Raw genomic sequence first — 20187 nt, 5'->3', positions numbered from 1 at the left:
CTCTTAAAAGGCGTAAGTTCTGTCCAGGTCCCAGGCAAGCAGAAAGCTTTTTTTGCTCCGCATCTGTGCTGCGGATATTCAGGCAATAGCTGAAGATTCCCTGGAGTTCTGAGCTCTCCAGTGTCTTTCTCTGGAAAGCTGTAACTCTTCCCAAAGGATTCCATCAGTGACTCCCAGTTTCCCAAACCTCTGACTCCCAGCCGCTCACTTCTAGGAGACAGAGGCCAATAGGCGGGAGAACTGGGGTCGGGAGGCCCCCCTCCGCAGGTTGGGGGATCCCCTGGTCGGGCTTTCTGTCTACTTGTCAACCCGCCTCCATCCCCATGGCAAAATACCCCCACCCCCGTCCCCCTCCATCGCCCTCCTGAAGATTGGTGAATTCCCACCAAAATAAATCGTTCCGGGTAATCGGTTTTCATAGCACATTCATTCTATTAAAGAGGACTGTTTGGGGCTCGCTAATTGCCGGGGGATCCCACTGAGCTGCACATTTTTAAAAAATGCACGCGGGACTCCTGGGTCGAGGCCACAAAATGCATTGGGAAACGGGGGAGGGGGCATAAACAAAAACCCGACGGAGGTGACAACGAATGCCAGAAGTGAGGGATCTTGCTGCGGGCTCTTCGAACCCGCCGCGCCAACACCAAGATAAAGACGGCGGTCTCTAAGACGGGATGCCTCGCCAAAGGAATCTTTGCCCACAAGGAGGCGGGGGCGGGGGGGTGTGTGTGTGTGCTAAAAACACCACTTTTCCTCGGCCGCCACACAGTCCTATAAAATAGGCGTGGGGGGGGGGGTATTGAGGGAGAGAAAGGGGAAGAGCACCACCACCACCAGTTGCCCAGAGAGTGGCTGCAGGACAAGCCGTCTTTAGGATCCGAAACGTGGAGGTGCTCCCATCTGGGGCGCGGGGAGTGCTTTAAGATATCCGGGAACAAGGGGAGAAGGAGCGAGGCTGGAGGGGAGGGGAGCGGAGTGCGACAGCATGGAAGCCGAACGCCAGTCCCCGAGCTTTATCTGCGGCGAGCCAGCCCTGCCCTTGCCAGGCATGAATTACAGCCCGGCTTTCTGGGCTGCCGCGGCCACGCCGAGAAATGCAGGCAGTAGAAGCGCCTGGGGGCTAGTGCTGGCGGCGAGATAACAGGCGCAGCCCCCCGGCCCTGTCAGCTCTTGGAAACCGCCAACCGGGAAATCCGAAAAGGCCCAGACAAAAAATCAACGCAGAGAAGGCGCTCTCTCACTGCCCCCAACGTGTGCCCTTCCTTCCTCGGGAACCACACGCCCCGGGAGACAGATATTTTGTTCCTTTTCTCCAAGTCCCTTCTCTGAGACTGTGGGCATCGTTTCCGCTACCCCGCAGCCCAGGGGCGGATCGGTGGAAGATCCCGGCGCGATTTCGAGCACGGATTCCACATGGAATCCACGGCTCTGCACCCCTTTTCCTCCGCAGACATCCTTCCCGCCGTTTCCGTGCCAGAGGAGACACGAACCCAGTCCGAACCTAAAAAAAAGAGGCCCTGGAGTTCGGGCCGGGCTCGCGAAACCCAGGGGCCGGCGGCAGGGCCCTGGGCTGCGGGTGCAGGCAGTTTGCTCCCAGGAGGCGGGGGCGCGCGACTTCAAGGGCCCCTGCGCCGGCTGCTGCCTTTGATCGGGCCGCCGCTGGCGCCTAAAAACAACATCCTCGTCTGCCTATTAGGCGCGCTGAGGGATCGTGACAGATTGTTTATCCCCGCAATTAGCGATGCGGCCCTTCTCCCGCCGCCCGGCCGTCCGGTCCGCGGCCTGGCCTGGACTGGCTGCGCCGGCCAGACACAGTTTTGAGCCCCCTCTGCGCCTCGCGCCTGCACTTTCGGGGTTCGAGCCCCAGGTCCGCCCTAAAGCCCTAAAGCAGGGGGTGGTGGTGGTGGTGGTGGTGGTGGTCTTATCTGGCGGACTCCAAGGGGGTCCTCCTTTGAAGTTGTTTTTACTGGTGTGCATTTTCTAGTGAGAAAGTTCTGAGATATAGTAGATTCTCAAAGTGATCTGGAAGCCAAACTTGTTGAGATGGGAGCCAAGGGCGGAGCAAAAGCAAGTCCCAACAGAAAGTCGCACTGATCAATTTGAAAAGGTTGACCTAAACAACTTAGGGGCCTCGGTTGTCTCTCCCTCTTGAACCCTAATGCAGAATAACATTCCCACGTGCCTGTTGTCCTAGGGAGAGTTTAATTGGAAATGCGGGTGATAGAAGTTGGTCATCCCGACTGGGAGCCTCGCTGAGTGCCAGTTCCTATAGTTCTAAAGTGGGAGTATATGTCCTTTTATCCTTGAACCCTCAAGCAAACCTCCGGGGCCTAGGTTTCCTGGCCTGGAAGAAGGACTCTATTCTCCTGTCTCCCCCAGGGGTCCCCTGTCTTTAGAGAGGCCGCAACGGTGCGCCGCGCCTCCAGCTGGGCCAGACGCGAGCTGGAGGCCCTAAACCCTGCCCAGGGCTTGGGAGTGCAGGAGGTCTGCAGAGGCGGCGTGAATTTCACAGACGCGAGGATATTCCCTAACCCGCCCCAGGCCTTAAACGTCGTGGAGCCTGCGGACTTCTGCGAGGCTGCCAATCTCCCCGGCGTTTGCATCCCGACCCCTTCCGCCAGACCCCGGACGCCGTCCAGGTAATAAAGTTCCCGCTCTAGTAATTCATTTTCCTTAATCTGGACGCCCCTAATCTACAGCTTTTATTGCGCCCAGTTAAAAGGCGAGGGAATTCGCTGTCCCTCCGCGGTCGGATAATTACCCCTAAATGGCCACAGCAGCCCCTTGTGTTTCCTGGAGATTAGAACCCCGCAGCCATCAATAGCCGGTGCCGGTGAGCCGCCAATCACCGCCGCCAGCTCCCGGGGAGCCGCCGGCCTGGGGCCCGGGATAAGAGGCCATAAAGAGGAGGCGCAGAAAACAGCGGAGCCACGATCCGAGTTTGTGTAGATCTTACGTCTCCGCACACCGCCCCCCCCCCCAACTCATGTTCCCCTCTTTTTTTAAACAGCAAAAATAAAAATCACGTTTCCTCCGAAATTGGCAGCATAAAAGTTCTCATACCCAGCGTGGAGGATCTGTCCCTGGGAGTGTCCTCATTTCTTCGCCCTCTCTCCCAAATGTACCACCACACCTCCCTAACCCCCCAAGATCAGATCCAGAGATGGAGAATTATCATTGTTTCTGCGGACACGCGATCGAGGTCACATTAAGGCCAGGTTAGTGTTTTGGGGTCGTTTCTGTTGGTTTTATATTCAGTAACTTCTTTATCAAAATGACCGGCCTTCCCCCAGCCGGTAGCCAGTATAGGTGTTGTAATCCCACCCCACCCCCACCCCTAAAGTTCACAGCGAGAAACTCGATTATGCATTCCAGATAACATAATGCAATCTTATTCTTAACATCCGTAGCACCACGCCAAAGTGGCTTCTTAGGCAAACTTCAGTCCAGCACTTCGAAGACAAAGGCCCACTTACACGCAGAGGTAAAGTTTTGAAGATTGAAACAGAAGAAAATGAAAGTGTTTACAGAATACATTAATGTTATGTCTTTCTACTATAATAAATAAGCCTGCAGGTTTTTTTTTTTTTTTAACTATAAAAAGAATATACAAGAAATGACTTCAACTCCAATTACCGTGGTAAGGAGGGGAACCATCCTCTACTATCCACTAGGGAGAAACACACACCAGCAGCTGACACAACAGAAAGGTAAGGGGGAGGCAGGAGAGAAACAGGAAAGGAATAGAGAAAAAAAGGGAGAAGTTGGAAAGAAGGGAGATAAGGCAAAGGGAGGAAGGGGGTAGAGCAGAAGAGTAGCATAAAGCACAAGGGGAAGTCCCCCAGGAACACAAAAAAATAAGAGACCCAGGGGGACCCACACAGGGACAGGCGGCACGGGCTGTAGCTTGGAGGAAAGTTTTTCCGGCGCCCACTCCCCTCCTCTGCCCTCCTGGGGCCTGGGCCCAGCCCCACGCGCCCCGAGGCCCAGCGCGCCTCGGGGCAAGTCCGCCCGAGCGGGGCCCAATGGATCGCGCCGGACCCTCCCCCTCGCGCGCTGATTGGCCGCCGCCGCGCTGGCCTCGCCTTATTAACAAGTTCTCTGGGGAGCGGCGGCCCGACCCGGAGCCGGCTGGTGAGCCCGAGAACTCCGCCTGCGCGGCGGCGCCAGCGGATAACCAGGCCCGGAGCGCCGGAGCTGGCCTTCTGGGAAGGGGCGGGAGGCGCGCGCGGTAGAGCCCGCCCGGCCAGGGCCCCGGACGCTCCAAGAGGCCGACCGCGCTCCCAGCACGCCCGAAGCTCATGCCCGGCGGCTGGCCGGAGCTGCGGCTGGAGGGGTGGCCCGGCTCTGCATGGCCCCGGCTGCTGACATGACTTCTTTGCCACTCGGTGTCAAAGTGGAGGACTCCGCCTTCGGCAAGCCGGCGGGGGGCGGCGGAGGCCAGACCCCCAGCACCACCGCGGCCACGGCGGCCGCTATGGGCGCAGACGAGGAGGGGGCCAAGCCCAAAGTGTCCCCTTCGCTCCTGCCCTTCAGCGTGGAGGCGCTCATGGCCGATCACAGGAAGCCCGGGGCGAAGGACAGCGTCCTGGCGGCCTCGGAGGGCGCACAGGCGGCGGGCGGCTCCGCGCAGCCTCTAGGTGCCCGGCCGGGGTCGTTGGGCGCCCCGGATGCGCCGTCCTCGCCGCGACCGCTCGGCCATTTCTCGGTGGGAGGACTCCTCAAACTGCCAGAAGATGCGCTCGTCAAAGCCGAGAGCCCCGAGAAACCCGAGAGGACCCCGTGGATGCAGAATCCCCGCTTCTCCCCGCCCCCGTCCAGTGAGTAGCCAGAACCCAGGCTGCGGGGGAGGGGGCCGGCGGGGTTGTGGGACCCGAGGGCGCCAGGCCGCGCTCCGGCGCCTGTTTGTCTCCGGCGTCTGCGTACCTGCGGCCGGGTACCTGGAACCGGTGCTGCAGATGAGTGGTCGCGGAGCACGGGGCGGGGGGGCGTCGACGCCTCTCCCCACTCCCACCCAGGAAGAGGGTTCGAGGCCTGGCCCAGGCCCAGCTCTCGGTCCACCTTCTCGGGCTTCTCGCCTTGTCCAAGCGACGCTGCGGGTAGGAGTTCACTTGTAGGACACGGGTGTCTGGGCACCATCTCCTCGGGCCCCCACCAAACGACCCCAGGAGTCTCGGCTGGCTCCTCTGTCAGAGCCTAAGCCCTGTTACTTCGCCGTTACCCCAACGGGTGGGTTCGAAGAGTGCGGGACATCTTTCCAGAGCAGAGTTTCACTTTCTCATCGTGGAAGCCTAGTGCGCCCCCCTCCCCTTCTCCACGTCCACCCACCAGAGTATTTCTTTGCCCACTGTGTTTCCGAAACTCTTGCAAAATCCCCCCTCCCCCGCCCCCTTCGTGTTTCAGGTGGATACTTGGTGCTCAGGGTGGATGGATCATGTAGGGGGAGGAGGCGAAGCGCTCAGGTTCCAGTGGAGGGGGCGGGGCACCAAGTCAATTAGTGGGAGGCGCCCCCTCCAACATGATCTGGAGCTCCCAAATGTCTCGGGCTGGGTGGTGCAAGCGGACTCCAGCCGCCAAAGACCCCTTTGGGGTCGTTCCGAGGCCTCGCGGGCCACCGGGCTTCTCTGCCCAGCGAACACACTCGGAGATATTTCAGGAGCACGGGAAATTCCCAAGTTTTCCTCGTTTCCTCCGATTATTTGGTGCGGCATAATAGCAACCCGAATTCAATGGCGTGATGCTGAGGAATGATTTTTATCGGGGGATTAAACGTCTTTGAAAGGCTAGCCCCTCCCCGGGCCTAATGGCCGGAGAAGGTGGCCTAGCGCTGGGCTGTTAACTACCGAAGGGTGTGACGTTTCCCTCGGCGCCCGCCCCTCGGGTGGCCCGGCGGAAAACGAGTCGGGGGCCAACTGCTTCCCGGACTCCCAATGGTCTCGACCAGGGAAGAAGGGGGGATGTTAGCACCAGTTTTCGTTTGACTCACATCCTGGTGGCCTGAGAGCCCAGAGGATCATCTTTTTTTTTTTTTTTTTTTAAAGCATTCCAAAAAGAAAATTGCATAATTAGGCAAAACCCGTCTGGTGAAAACATTCTCTAGATTTGAATTCATTTCTCCCCCAGTGAAGCTGCTGCGTAGGCAAAGCGTCCCTTCCAGGACTTAAGAATTCTTTTCAGGCCTGGGTTCTGACCCAAAGTCGGGGTGATCTCTGTTGTCCTGGGAATAACTGTGTTCCACGTTTTTAACTAGGCGACAGCTGCTGGGTGTGGCAGGCGTTGACTCGCCCAGCCGACCCTGTCCAGGGCCGCGTGAGCCCTCTGCCAAGGTGTTCTCACCGCCCATCCTTGAGGGTATATTTTGAAGCCATAAGTAAAAAGGCAGCTGGGCACCAGCAGCGTTGATCTCTGTGGACTGGAGCACTGGTCGAGGAGAAGCCATTGCATTCTGCCCATAACAGGCACACATATGAGAGAGACCAGAGGCCAAGGAGCTGGGTGTGGAACAGGCCTAAAACACAATTGGAACAATCATAAGAAAAAGCCCCGTTAAAAGCAAGCCCCAGACTGTGGCACATTTTTATATTTGAGATTCGGCTATGGTGTGACATCCGGGGTTGCTCCACCTCTGGTCAGCGAGGCCCGAGCTTAGAATAGGCACTAAGTCCTGCCCGACTCTTTGCGACCCCATGGACCACACTGTTATAAGTGAAAGAGTGTGGGATTGGGAGATACGGATTTTCAGCCACAGAACGGCGTATCCCCAGGCGCTGAGCACTTAGTGGGCACAGATGATAAATGTTTAGCCAACGCCTAAAATTAAATATGATCTCGGGTGCAGGGCCTCTTTCTGCGCATTTCTTGTCCTGTTAATATCCACCCGTCCCAACCTGAGTGGTGGTGGGAGAAAGCCTTCCTAAGCAGCCACTTAGATTTAAGGGCTGTTTACCTCTTCCCAATTATATCTGGCTTTGAACACGGCTGAGCTTTACCTGGAAGCTTCGTTTCCTCATTTGCAAAAGGTAGACAAGAACGTCTACCCTGTGGGCCGGCGGTGGGAGCTGGAGAAGACATTTTCCAAGTGCCGCTCCAGGAGGGCGCCTGGCGCCGAAGTGCTCGACGCAAATGAATTGCGGGCGTTGTTATTATTATTCCCACTTCGGGGCGGATGGCGCTCCACTTTCTTAACCCTCTGCATTTCTCTCTCTTTCGGCCCCTCAGGGCGGCTGAGCCCTCCGGCCTGCACCCTGCGCAAGCACAAGACCAACCGCAAGCCGCGGACGCCCTTCACCACCGCCCAGCTGCTGGCGCTGGAGCGCAAGTTCCGCCAGAAGCAGTACCTGTCCATCGCCGAGCGCGCCGAGTTCTCCAGTTCGCTCAGCCTCACCGAGACGCAGGTGAAGATCTGGTTTCAGAACCGCCGCGCCAAGGCCAAGAGACTGCAGGAGGCCGAGCTGGAGAAGCTGAAGATGGCCGCTAAACCCATGTTGCCCCCCGCAGCCTTCGGCCTCTCCTTCCCACTGGGAGGCCCTGCCGCCGTAGCAGCCGCCGCGGGCGCCTCGCTCTACGGGGCCTCTGGCCCTTTCCAGCGCGCCGCGCTGCCCGTGGCGCCCGTGGGACTCTACACAGCCCACGTGGGCTACAGCATGTACCACCTGACATAGAAGGCCCAGGGTTGCCTACCTAGGGTGCCAGCCGATCCCTCCAGCAAGCAACAGGAGCCTTCCCACGAGGTGCTCCCCTGTTCAGCACCGCCTGGCACCTTCTCTTTAACGCCCACACTGCTCTGGTTTGTCCTCCGTTGCTACCGGAGTAAACTCTCTGAAGTCTGATTCCCTCCCCCAAAGTGGCTGGGAGGGCCCCATGACGCTCTTCTAGAAGCTAGATCTATCCCTTCGAGTTACAGATGGGGGAACTGAGGACAGAGAGGTTTCCAAAGGTATCCACAGTCCCCAGCAGAGTTAGTGGTTGGACCAGATCTAGAGGCCGTGCCTCCTGCGTGGCTGCCTCCTGTCCTAACACCTGGCAGGAAAAAGCACAGAGAAAATTCATGTTTGAAGATTTTGGAAATGAGAACAGTTGGGGAGAAAGAGAAGAACTTTGCAGGAGAGGCAGATCCTGGGTCTTGCCAACAGAAAACTTTAAAAGAACTTCAACAGTAAAACATTTGCTTTTTTTTGGGGGGGGGGTAGTGATACACAGATGCGTGACAAAGGTAGGTTGAAGGGACCTCTCTCTTACCAGTACCAGAAAGAAATTGTAAAATAAAAATTAAAAACTTCTGTTTCTATTTAACAGTACATTTGGGTGGCTCTCAAGATTCCCTTTGGAAGGGATTGTTGTAATATACTGTATATTTGAAATTTTATTATCATTTATATTATAGCTATATTTGTTAAATAAATTAATTTTAAGCTACAAGAAATTTATCTCATTCGTTTAGTCTTAATTTTACTCCTTGCCATCTCTTCAGGTTTGGTTGCTTTTCAGTTTGGTGGTAGTTGGTGCCAGCAACTTTTCAAAGGTGACAACAATATTCAGGGACAGAGGGGTTGCCTTTTTGAACACACAGGACAGATCTGCCTTAGCAAAGTCAAGTGGAGAATTGAAGCAATTACCTTGGATAATTAGGCTCAATTTTCCAATTCACTTTAAGCTGAAATCGACACTTGTTCAGGCGACCCATAACCGAGTCTTTTCTTTTCTCTCCCCTTTTAACCCGTCTATGAAAACAAAGAGAATCACCCAAATGGTTTGATGACTGCAGACAGCTAATCCAGACAATTCCCACCCCCGCAAACCTGTTTTTCCCACAGGAGGCCAGGTGGGGGATGGAGAGGCATCCTTTCCCTCTCTTAAATCACCCGCCGCTGTGGCCAGTGTAGACGCAGTCTGAGGAACTAATTTTGAGGCTGCCAGAATGTGAGTGCCTTCACACTCCCTATTACGACCCCTTTAAAAATTGTTTGCTGAAAACGCAGGGCAGCCATACACTAAGCGCCGTGGGGTGTCCTTTGCATGAGGCTTGCCTACAAACTGGGTTTTTCTTTCATATAGTAGGTTATATTCAGGCTACCAGGAGAATATATTTGAACAAGCGCCAAGTTTAGCCTTCCGGGGGCAATTTTGCTAGCATGTTGAAGGCAGAAAAGGATCTCTAGTAAATAAAGCCTACTATGTTCCAGGAGCCGCTCTGTTCTCCTTCGAGTTGGGGGCCCTGACTTAATTCTCACCAGATCAGGGCTCCCCGCTCACCTCCACCTCTGTCCGGCTGTGGGGGCGTCTCCAAATTTCACGACAGGGCAGCCCCGGGCGGCCTTTTCGAGGAGGAAGCCAGGAGACCAAGGGCTGTCAGAACCCGAAGTACCTGACGTTGGACACGGGGAGGGTAGACATCTCTGCAGATAAGAGACCGGCTATGGCGTGGGGAGGAAACCTGGGGCTCACTACGCGGTTTCTAGCCCCAGGCGGAGGTTGGCCTCGGAATTCCAAGAGAGCTCGGGGTGGTTCGCAGCCACCCAGGGTGGGCTCTCAGCTGGTGCCGGCGAGTTCCGAGGTACCCTGCGTCCTGGATCCTTCGATCTACGTAGCTCTGACAAAGGCTCTGTCCCGCGGATGGGGCTACAGTCGAACTTGTCACCACTCCCTTCCCTAAGAAAAGAAAGTTCCAATGATCAGGCAGTCGGGGTTGGGGGTGGTGGTCTCCGGCCTCTGGGTCAACAAGCATGGCCCGAATTGGTCCTCTTCATCCCCAAGAGAGGGGAGTGATATTTAAAAATGTCTCAGACTCCGGCGCCCACGCGGCCCCTTAAAAGCGCTTAGGTACATCACTATTTCTTGCAGACACGGAAAGAATGTTTACCCCCCGTATAAACTCAACATCCCGAGTGACCTCGCGCGGGACACCCGGGCTTCCACAAATCTGAGTTCCTTTCTGAAACTCCCCCGGCCACTCTCCTATACTGGGGGTTTGTACTAAACTTTTCAGAGAAACCCGTTGGTTGATGTCCGCTGCCTGACTCTGCGTAGGGAAGATCACTCTATTCCTCAGTTTCCTCATCTGCGAAATGGGCCTGGGAATCCTTCCCTTGTCCCCGGGATTTTGGGGACGTGTTAACGAGCTACTGCGCGGGAGGGCGCCCCGGTTATGTCGAGCAGAATTGAATCTTCTCAGCTCACGGTGCATCGGCCACACCGGAATGTTTTCCACGCGTGTGGGAGAGGGGAATGGCAGGGCGGGATCGGGTGTCTCCCGCGGCCCGAGCTCACCGGCCTCCTGGCTCCTCGAAACTTGGCAATTTAGGGTCGAGGCAAACTTAGAGCTACATAATTGCAGTAATGAGCAACGGCTCGAGCTCGGCAGACGCGCAGAGGCTCCAGCCTGGCGGTAGCTGCAGGCGAGGCGGGCGCGCCCCCATCCCCCACTCAGAGCCTCTGCTTGTTTGGAACCGACCGCCGCCCTGCGACCCCCGCCCGCGCCCGCCTGCGCGCGCGCCCCAGCCCTGCTGTGGGCCTTGGGTCTCTGTTTCCTTTCACTCCTATGTCCCCAGTTTTCCCCATTTTTGTTTTCGTTCGTTCAGCCCCTTCTTTGCACCGCTTTTTGTTTCTGGATTTCCTCCCTCGATAGGGCGTGCACACATAAGGTGCTCAATAAATGGTTGCTGGATCAGGAGGGTGCTCTGCTCTGGGGTGAGGACCTGAGACAGATTCAGCTGGGTCCGGCGGGAATTCGAGGCGAGGTGGGGGCACTGCCTCCCGTCCAGCCCAACCCTTGGAACGCAGTTGCTTGTTTATCAAGTGAGGACAGAGTGGGCTGGGGTTCCCGCGTCCGGTCCTCTACGGATCAATTTCCTTCCCCGGCAGGAAACTTGGGATCAATCACAACGGAGTCGCCACCTACCTCGTTTAGAGGTTGTGATGAAGGAGGAGCCAGCGCTTAATGCAGCCTACTGTGTGCTGAAATTCCGGAGGGCACCACCTTCTCTACGCTTCCCAACAAATTAAGATTTTTTGTTTTTTTAAACAAGGATCCAGAGAGGTTACGCGGTTTTTTCAAGGTCACACAGCCAATAAAGGGGAGAGCAGGGATTCCGAACACAGATTCCACTCGGGGATCCACGCTTTTCCGGTACTGCCCGGCTCCCTTTCGTTGAGGGTCCCACAGTGCCGGGCCAGCAATTTGGGTCTGGGAAAGCCCGCCCCTCAGAACTCGGGCCCTGGCTCTCCGAATTTAACTCCTTCTAGCCCTGACCCTTGGGGATCAGGAGGGACACCTCACCTGCCCTGCACAATGTCTGTGAAGGCGTTTTCGTTGTGTTGGGGAGGAGACATAAGTCTCGGTCAGCAAAAACTCCGCTTCTGACCGCTCCGGCGAGACCAAAGCCCATGGCGCGGAAGCCAGTGAACTGAGATTAGGGGGCGGCAGGGGACCTGGGACGCTCCTAGCTGTGGTTGCAGGTCGGCGGGGCCTGGGCGGTCAGGGACTCTGCGAGGCTGGAGAGGGGCTGGAGAGCGCGCGCTAAGACCGCCTGGTGCGAGGGTTCCCTTCTCCGCTCTCTGACCCGTGGCGGAAGGCCCAGCTAGCTCAGGAGACTCAGTGAAGACATTTACGAAGCACGAGGCCGGAGCCTTGAGTGCGAGTCCCACAGCCCATGAGGCTGGTCCGGGCCGCGCACCGACCACTGCCCCTGAGTGACCCCCGGCGCGGAGGAGAGGCCGCCCCGGCCTCGGCAGGCGCCCCGCCTGGAGCCCTCGGGGGCGCAATGGGAAGCAGCAAGGAGAGGCCGCGGCCGCCTTTCAACTTGGCGGCTGGCGCCGGCCTGGCCGAGCCCCTGGGGCCGTGCGGCCTCCCCGGCTCCGTCCCCGCCCCTCTCAGCCGCTCACACCGCGGCCGGGCAGGGACACTTCCCCAGCCCCGCCGCTGGCCGCCCGGGGAAACACCTTAACCTTCCCTCCGCCCCTGGTCCATCCTCCAGGGCACCCCGGCGTGCTCCCCACTCCAGACTCTGGGATTTCCTGCCGCTCCACTCAGCTCCCACTGCCGCACCCCTGCTCCACGCCTTCCGCGACCCTCTCATCACCCCGGCCGGCCTCCTCCGCAGCGCCCTCCCGCGGCCTCGGGGGCCCACAGCCCCTGCTCTGGCAGTGCTGGTTGCTGCCTGACGCCCGGCTAGGCGCCCTCGGCGATAGACAGCGCCTGCGCGCGCGCGCACGCGCGCAAGCATACGCGCAAGCACACACTCGGACATACAGCACAACACACATCTAACATACACAGAACTGACCCATGCAAGACATGTTACAACGAACGCTGACACCCAACACACATCAGATCAACCTTTGTCACACACACAGACAACTCGCACAAGTCACCAACCATGTACACCCAGCACACGGACCCACACAGTCAACAGATACACACCCAAACAGGACTTGCCAAACACATGCGATGCAACACCCACAACCAACCCACGCAGACACCCAACCACGCAAAACCAAAGACGCTGCACACTGTGTGCACACAAAACCAACACACATACTCAACCAAGCACACACAGCACACAACCAACACCCAGAGTCCCAATGAACAGCCCCAACACTTCTAAGCTGTCCTCGAACGTCCCTGCAGGAGTTCTGTCTCTTTGCCCCGGTGACTCTGATATTTACAACGTAAAGGCGGCAGGGGAGACCCATTGATAGACACTGACTGGGGGGAGATGAACTGAGAAATGAGGTACTGAGAGATGTCCAGCCCACAGAAAGAGACTTCAGGCAGAGGCAAGGCACTAGGAGATTGGCCCACGGGGCGGGGGTGGGGGGCTCCACAGGGGAAGGGCATACACAGCTCTGAGCACAGCGGGTGAGAACCGGGTGGGGGAGATCCGCTGCGTGAAGGACAAGGTGGGGGGGGGGGCAATGTCCGGCGCGCGTGTGCGCCGGATCAGTTCTGGGACGCAAGAGGTTCTCCCGGGAGGCATCGAGAATGCCAAAGGGAGCTCCGGGCACTCCCTGGAACCCCGTGGTGACTCCAGCTCTTCTTCCTCCTCCCAGGGGCTCCTCCTCCGGAACCCCCTCCCCTAACCCTTCTTCTCCCAAACCGGCTTTCAGCCTCCACAGGGTCTCCCTGGAATCAGACCCCACGCCCTGCTTGTGCTCAGAAGAATCCAGGCTCAAGATCTGAAATATGCGTTCAGCTGCCGCCCCCCTTCCTGTCCCCAAGCGAGAAGGTGGTGCTTCTAGAAGCAGCAGCCAGTTTACCGCTGGAATCAGACCATCTGGTGTTAGGAATCCCGGTTTTGGTACTTCTTAGCTGTGTGAACTTGGGCAAATTTCATAACCTCTCTGAACCTGACTTTCCGAAAAAGAAAGTGCGGAATGCGGCAACAATCTCTTTGAAATATTTTTGGTATAAAATGAAAGAAAGTGTTCTGTGAGATGCTGGGCACTGCCGGCAGTTACCCTGGATTGTGAGTACCTAAAAGAGGTGTGTGTGTGTGTGTGTGTGTGTGTGTGTGTTGTACACACTTTCCTAGATACTCCAAGAGTCGGGGCTGACGACTCAGACATGGGGGGCTGAAATCCAAGTTCATGCTTTTCTGGATGATGAATTCTAGCAAATTAATGCCCCTCTTGGAACCTATAGAATCAGCCCCTAAAGCCTGCCTGTCAAGACCTAGAACATCGCAGCGGACTGCCATATCGACCTGTTTTTGCGAGGAGTAAAAGCGAATTCAACCGCCTGCTCTTAATTCGGGGGGCCTGGCTGGACAGAAGGATCGCCCCGACCAGAGACTCCGGGTAGGTCAGGGCAGCCCAGCCCCGCCGCGGCCCCCTTTGCTGCCCATTTTACAGACCAAGAAACTACAGCTCCTGGCGGGCGCCGAACGGTGGCTGGATCGCAGTCTGTTGCAGTGGGGCCGCAGGGGCTGTCTCTTCCACCCACGGGAAGCAGGTTTCACAGACGGACGGGACTGTGGTCCTGCTGGAGTTCTCCGCGCTTGGCGCGGAGGCACCGTGCGCGCACGCGGGGCGCTACAGGCTGCACGTGCCGCGTTGTTTACCCGGAACGAGGCGGGTTAGGTTCGGGCAGGTGGGGCGCGACCTCAAAGCCTCCTCTGCGCGGGGCCGCTTCCCTGCCTCCCCAGCAGGGCACCATCCGGACTCCCAGGCGGTGAAGGCTGAACTCTACGTTTGGGGATGCTATTTGAAAAAGATACCTAGTTTTCTCTCTGATGACCCCTCCGCTGTTTCTATTTCCCAGTGGCAGTTGGGGCTCTTCCACCAAAGAAACGTCCAGTGGCAAGCCCACACGGGACTCCCCTCTCAGATTCTCCGAGCCTCAGGCTCCATGTCTGCTAAATGGACACAACAGTGACTCCGTGGAGCTTTGGAAAGAGTGAAAGGAAAAGCGCTCCTCCCAGGTCTGTTGGTCTAGCATGTCACCTGCGCTCCCAGGCTGGAGATGGAAAATAACCGCAGACCTGTCCTTCCTGAGATAACTGAAATTAACACGTATAGAGCCCTGGCACGTATAAGGACCATTCCAAGCGCTCCATGTGGATCATACCAAGGAATCCTCACTACTGGGACAGCACACAGTTCTGGTAGCCCCATTATAGACAAGGAAACTGAGGCATAGATTGACTCCGGAAGAAGCACAGAGATAGTGAGAGCTGAGCAGAGCTTCTGTAAGAGGCAGGCTTTTGCTGGGCACTGTCACCTACCTTTTCGCTTCTCTGAGCCTCAGTTTTCTGGTCACCAGAAAGGAGTCATGTCCAGACTGATGCAGAGGAAGCTGGGGTGACTTGAACTAGGACGTCTGGAGGACACGCGTCTGCCCGTGTCTGGCTGGTCTGGTCTTGCTGGTAGCCTCCTCAGATGCTTTGGCCGCCGACTGAAAGACATGCCTGCTTGGATTCCCCAAGGGCTTGGAGGGTGGTCCTAAGGTGTTGAGTGAGTCTGAAGCGGCAGGAGTGTTCTTTTTGCTCAGTGTGGTGCTCTTGCCCTTAGATGCTGATGGGAAGGATAGAAGATTCTGAACCCTCTGTGGATCCAGAAAGTGAAAGTTGCTCAGTTGTGTCCAACTCTTGGAGACCCCATGGACTATACAGTCCAAGGAATTCTCTAGACCAGAATACTGGAGTGGGTAGCCTTTTCCTTCTCCAGGGGATCTTCCCAACCCAGGGATCGAACCCAAGTCTCCAGTACTGCAGGCAGATTCTTTACCAGCTGAGCCACAAGGGAAGCCCAAGAATTCTGGAGTGGGTAACCTATCCCTTCTCCAGCAAATCTTCCCCACCCAGGAATAGAACCGGGGTCTCCTGCATTGCAGGCAGATTCTTTACCAACTGAGCTATCAGGGAAGACTTGTGGGCCCGGAATTAATCCTTAAATCCTCTCCCTGAGACACAGGCACTCTTATTAAGCCTTATTACAGCCACAGGTGGCTTCCCTGGTGGCTCAGACGGTAAAGCGTCTGCCTGCAATGTGGGAGACCCGGGTTCAATTCCTGGGTCGGGAAGGTCCCCTGGAGAAGGAAAAGGCAATCCACTCCAGCACTCTTGCCTGGAAAATCCCATGGACAGAGGAGCCTGATAGGCTACAGTCCATGGGGTCGCAAAGAGTCGGACACGACTGAGCAACTTCACTTTCACTTTCACTTTCTTTCACAGGTGAGGAAAACGACACAAAGAGATACAGTGACTTGCCAAAGGTCACACAGGTGCCTAAGACCACATCAGTGTCTTCCACCAACCTCCTCACCTCCAGCATGAACTAAGAAACTCATCCGAATGCCAACAGAGCCACCAGGAAGCGCTGGCACCTAGGCCAGAGCACTTGGCAGAACCACCCCTAGGACCACAGTCAAGACTGACCAGTTGCCTTGCTCTAGATTCTTGGTGCCCCCCTAAATCCATGTTGGATTTGGAGAAACCATTCTGGACATCACCTTAGAGATGCGATGTTTTCACCAATGGAATTATGTCCTCAGTGACAGATGAGAAAACGGAGGCTTGAAGGGGTCCTGCTATTTGGAACAGGTCGTAGGCAGAAAGTGTGGGTCTGGTGTACCTTCATTGATTCACTCAGAGGTGGAACAAGGCGGACACCGTAACAAACAAATACCAACTGCAGTTAGAGACGAAGGCCTGGAAGGGCGGTGATGAGTATAATGGAAGCAGTCAAGGTGGACCTCTTTGCGGAGGTGACCTGTGAGTTGAAACCCAAAAGGTGAGGAGGAGCTGGAATTCAAAGAGGAGCCAAGAGAAGAACCTCCTGTGAAGAGGGGCAGCCAAGTGCAAAGGCCCTGAGGCTGGGCCGAGGCCGGAAGTGGCCTCCAGGGTCCGCTTTGCATTTTCAGAAGCTCTGAGAGATGTAGTTGAACCAGGAAGGTGGAAGAGGAGGGACCGCCCTCCTGGTTAGAGGGAATGTGATAATGGCTTGGATCAGGGTAACCCTGAAGAGATGCTTTTTCCTTGGCACCCTTCATTCTCTTCTGTGCCTCCACTGCCCGCCACCCCGACCCCCCACCGCCCCCCACATACAGAGAGGGTTTCTGGAGGAGCTTCGCAACCTGGAGGGGGTGAGGTAAGCCCCAGGCCCCGCTGTAGTTTCCTTCCCTCTAAGCCCCAGGCCCCGCTGTAGTTTCCTTCCCTCTCGAGCTTATTCAGATATGAGACTCCGAGCCTCCCCCCAGCTCCCACCCTGGAGTCTCCAGAATCGCTGGAGACCTTAGGAGCCAGCTGGGCCTCAGCTGTGAGGCAGGGTCCGCCCCCCGCCCCCCCCCCCCCCCCCCCCCGTCCCCGACACCCCCCAAGGCTACCGCGGCTCACAGCTCCGTCGCCCCCCTCCTCCCTCTGGCACCCGGCCTGCCTCCTGGAGGCCCAGCTGTGAGCCAGTTGTGAGACCCCACCCCCGGCCTGCGCTCCCCACTCCCCGGAGCTCAGCCATTCTCCCGGGCCTGCCCTGAATTCATTCCGCAGCTTAGCAAACTGAGGCCTGGATACCAGCGAAGGCAGGGGATTGCCTGGTATTGTGCCCTGCACAGGTGCGGAGACTCTGAGCCCAACGCCCGCCCTGCGCCATCCCATTTAATCCTCACAAGAGCCAAGGACATACATAGGATTATTATTGTACACAATAATAACACTGAAGCTGAAACTCCAATACTTTGGCCACAGGATGGGAAGAACTGACTCATTTGAAAAGACCCTGATGCTGGGAAAGATTGAAGGCAGGAGGAGAAGGGGACGACAGAGGATGAGATGGTTGGATGGCATCACTGACTCAATGGACATGAGTTTGAGTAAACGCAGGGAGTTGCTGATGGACTGGGAGGCCTGGCGTGCTGCAGTCCATGGGATCGAAAAGAGTCGGACACGACTGAGCGACTGAACTGAACTGATTGCACAGAAAAGCACACTGCTGTCCAGAGAAGTGACGGTACTTGCCCAAGGCCATGTGGCCAGACCAGATTCCAACCTGGAAGTTAAGCCAGGAGCTCAGGGTGCAAAATTTGGGGAAGCACTCACTCTCGGGGTTGTGTGAGTGCTGGGTGGGTGCCTGGAGGGAAGGGACTACGTGTCCAAAGAGTGAAGATACTCCCCCCTCAATTGCCTCATTATTGAGGCACCTCTGCTCCCTTGGAGTTATTAACAAAAGGGGACCTTCAGCTCCCTGAGTCCCTCCTTTCACTTTATTCATGCTTCAAGTCTTGCACCAAGTACATCTGTCAACATCTTTCCTCCTGTGAATGGAGGGCAGGCTATGGTCTGGTAGGTTTTTTTCAGGCCAGTGCTCAGTAGGGCTAAGGGTGGAAAAGCACGTGCTGGCCACATCCCCTGAAGGAGCGCTTACTCTGAGCCAGATTCTGTACCAGGTGCCTAACACGTGTTATTTCATTTCATCCACCCCAGGACCTTTAAAGAAAAGATTGTCTTTTACTCCTTTTCCCAGAAGGGTCAGCTGTAGTCTGCACACATCAGGTGACCTGTCCAAGATCACAAAGCAGCTTCCGGGTGAACCCTAGACACTTGACCGGAATACCCAGTTTTTCCTCCACTTTGGGGCGGGACTGGGGGAAGTGGTTTCCAAGGAGACAAGGAGAGATAGGAGAGATGGGGGCTGAGCTGGAAACTTCATAGTCCAGGGAGGCGCTTTGAGAATTTTCCTGAGCTCTCTTAAAGTGCCTATCAGTTAAGATCTAAGGCTCCTCCAGGTTAAATCAAGCTGCTCAGAGTCCAGGGTTGAAGCAATGGATCTGAGAGGTCGAGTCACTGGACCCCAACGCCAGGGAGTCCATTGACCCGGCCTCTCAGATCCGTGGCTGCAGGGGCCATTCTGATTTCATCTTCCTCATGGAAGGCTTCATGGGCTTCATGGGCCTGCGACCAGTGCCATCACACAGGGACCCACTCTCAGAAGAGGGTTTAAGGCTGGGTTTAAACCGAAGCTGGGGGTTTAAGGCTGACATCCCCCATCTCAAAGTCCTTAGTAATTTTATCATTGTGCTTACATTTCATAAGTGATGTCTTATGAGCTGGCAGCTTGGACCTGCCTCCAGCTGCCTCCCAGCAATAGTTTCTGGCTGCCTGATTCCCCTCCTCTTTGGCGACCAGGACCCACCCAGCCTCCCCCTCTGCCCCTGCCCCATGACCACTGCTGCCCACCATCTGGCAGGGGCCTGGGTGCCTGGGTGGGGAAAGGCAGGCCCCAGGGCATCTGAAGGTGGGGCACGTGTTCAGCAGGCAACACGGGAGGGGCGAGCCTCCTGTCCACCTGGATCCGGGACCCAGCGCATCCCAGCAGAGACTGAAACACCTTTGGGAATCGCCCATTTGTCAAGGAGGAGGAGAAGGTGCCTGACTGATTTGACCTCCCCGTCTCTGGTTAGGCCTGGTGGTTGGCAGAAAGGGGAGCTGAACAGCTGGCAGCTGGTGGGCTGTGCACTTGCAGCCAAGTCACTGTGTGGTGTCCCCGGAACACCTGCCATTGTCCCTGTGAGCGCAAGGAAGTGATCCCGCATAGGCAACAGACAGGGCAAGAGCGAGACCACAGAGAGGGGCAGACACTTTCTACATGAACCCCGTTAACACACTTCCCCTCTGCGTTCTGAACAGGGGGTGTGCGTTTTCATTTTGCCCCGCATCCCACAGTCTATGCAGCCAGTTCTCGCTCCTTGTACCAGGTTGCTGCTGTTGTTCAGTCGCTCAGTCGTGTCCGACTCTTTGCGACCCCATGAACAGCAGCACGCCAGGTTTCCCTGTCCTTCACCATCTCCCAGAGTTTGCTCAAACTCATGTCCCTTGAAGTCGGTGATAACATCCAACCATCTCATCCTTCACCACTGTCTTCTCCTTTTGCCTTTAATCTTTCCCAGCATCAGGGTCTTTTCCAATGAGTGTACCAGGTAGCCTGTGGGTATTTCTTCCTGAGGGTTTAGTACCGCTGACCCGGCCAGCAAAGTTGCATGGCCCCAGGGGTTTGGGCAGAGGTAAGCGCCACCTCTCAGCTAATAAGCAAGTCTTCATAAAATAGGATGCCCCCTGCTTCCCCAGGAGTCCCAGATTTATGAGGACGTGCCCTTGGGAGCACACCAGCAGGACCTGCTCTTCGATTCAGGGGTGATGTGTCTGCGGTGGGGGTTCTAGAAAGTTTTAGGCTCAGAATCAGAGAGCTAGCTGGGTGGGTAGACAGCCAGCCATGGGTGCGGGTCCTCATGGGCCATGTGAGGAAACTGAGGCTTGGAGAGAGTTTGTGACAGTCTGGGGGTCCCACTGGGAGGAGGAGCAGAGGGAGGTCAGGCGCTCAGGTTATCTGGTCCAGCCTAAGTCCAAAGCAAACATCTCTGCTGTTCCTCTGCCTTTGGTGAGTTTTGCTATGATGGTTTCCAAGACCCTTGATCTTGCTGTTTGGCCCATCCTGTCCAGTTCGCCATAGCACCTGTGGGAGGGATCTTTAAAAGACTGAAATCTGATCATTTTATTCCTCAGCTCTAAACACATCAATGGCTTCCCATCTCATTCACAGCAAAGTACAGAGTCATAATACCAGGCCCAGAAGGCCTACATGATCTCCATCCTCCACTTGCCACCCGCCCAACCCCGTCCGCACTCCCTATGACTTTCCCAGTTGCTCAGACCATGGTGATTCCTCTGACTTTCTGGGTGTCTCTCAAGCATAGCACACGTG

General features: G+C 56.4%; 1 protein-coding gene and 1 long non-coding RNA gene across 2 annotated transcripts; both read left to right on the top strand.

Annotated features, from left to right (window-relative positions):
- The first annotated feature begins 341 nt into the window (after nt 1-341).
- Nucleotides 342-2639, top strand: LOC112447021 (uncharacterized). Its single transcript, XR_009494946.1, has 2 exons — nt 342-890; nt 2380-2639. It is a non-coding gene; the product is annotated as an uncharacterized lncRNA (long non-coding RNA).
- A 1478-nt stretch (nt 2640-4117) lies between these two features.
- On the top strand, nt 4118-8422 carry MSX1 (msh homeobox 1). Its single transcript, NM_174798.3, has 2 exons — nt 4118-4820; nt 7219-8422. The coding sequence occupies exons 1-2, from the start codon at nt 4352-4354 to the stop codon at nt 7659-7661; spliced, it is 912 nt and encodes a 303-aa protein (NP_777223.2). The 5' UTR covers nt 4118-4351; the 3' UTR covers nt 7662-8422.
- Nucleotides 8423-20187: the final 11765 nt, after the last annotated feature.

This window comes from Bos taurus, chromosome 6 (assembly GCF_002263795.3).
Source record: "Bos taurus isolate L1 Dominette 01449 registration number 42190680 breed Hereford chromosome 6, ARS-UCD2.0, whole genome shotgun sequence".
Classification (NCBI taxonomy): Eukaryota; Metazoa; Chordata; class Mammalia; order Artiodactyla; family Bovidae; genus Bos; species Bos taurus.
Note: the sequence above shows the minus strand (reverse complement) of the source record. Positions and strands in the feature narration are given on the sequence as shown.

Coding starts and splice junctions, on each gene's coding strand:
- MSX1 (NM_174798.3), top strand. CDS start 4,352: ATGGCCCCGGCTGCTGACATGACTTCTTTGCCACTCGGTGTCAAAGTG. Junction 4,821..7,218: donor CTTCTCCCCGCCCCCGTCCA/GTGAGTAGCCAG, acceptor TCGGCCCCTCAG/GGCGGCTGAGCCCTCCGGCC.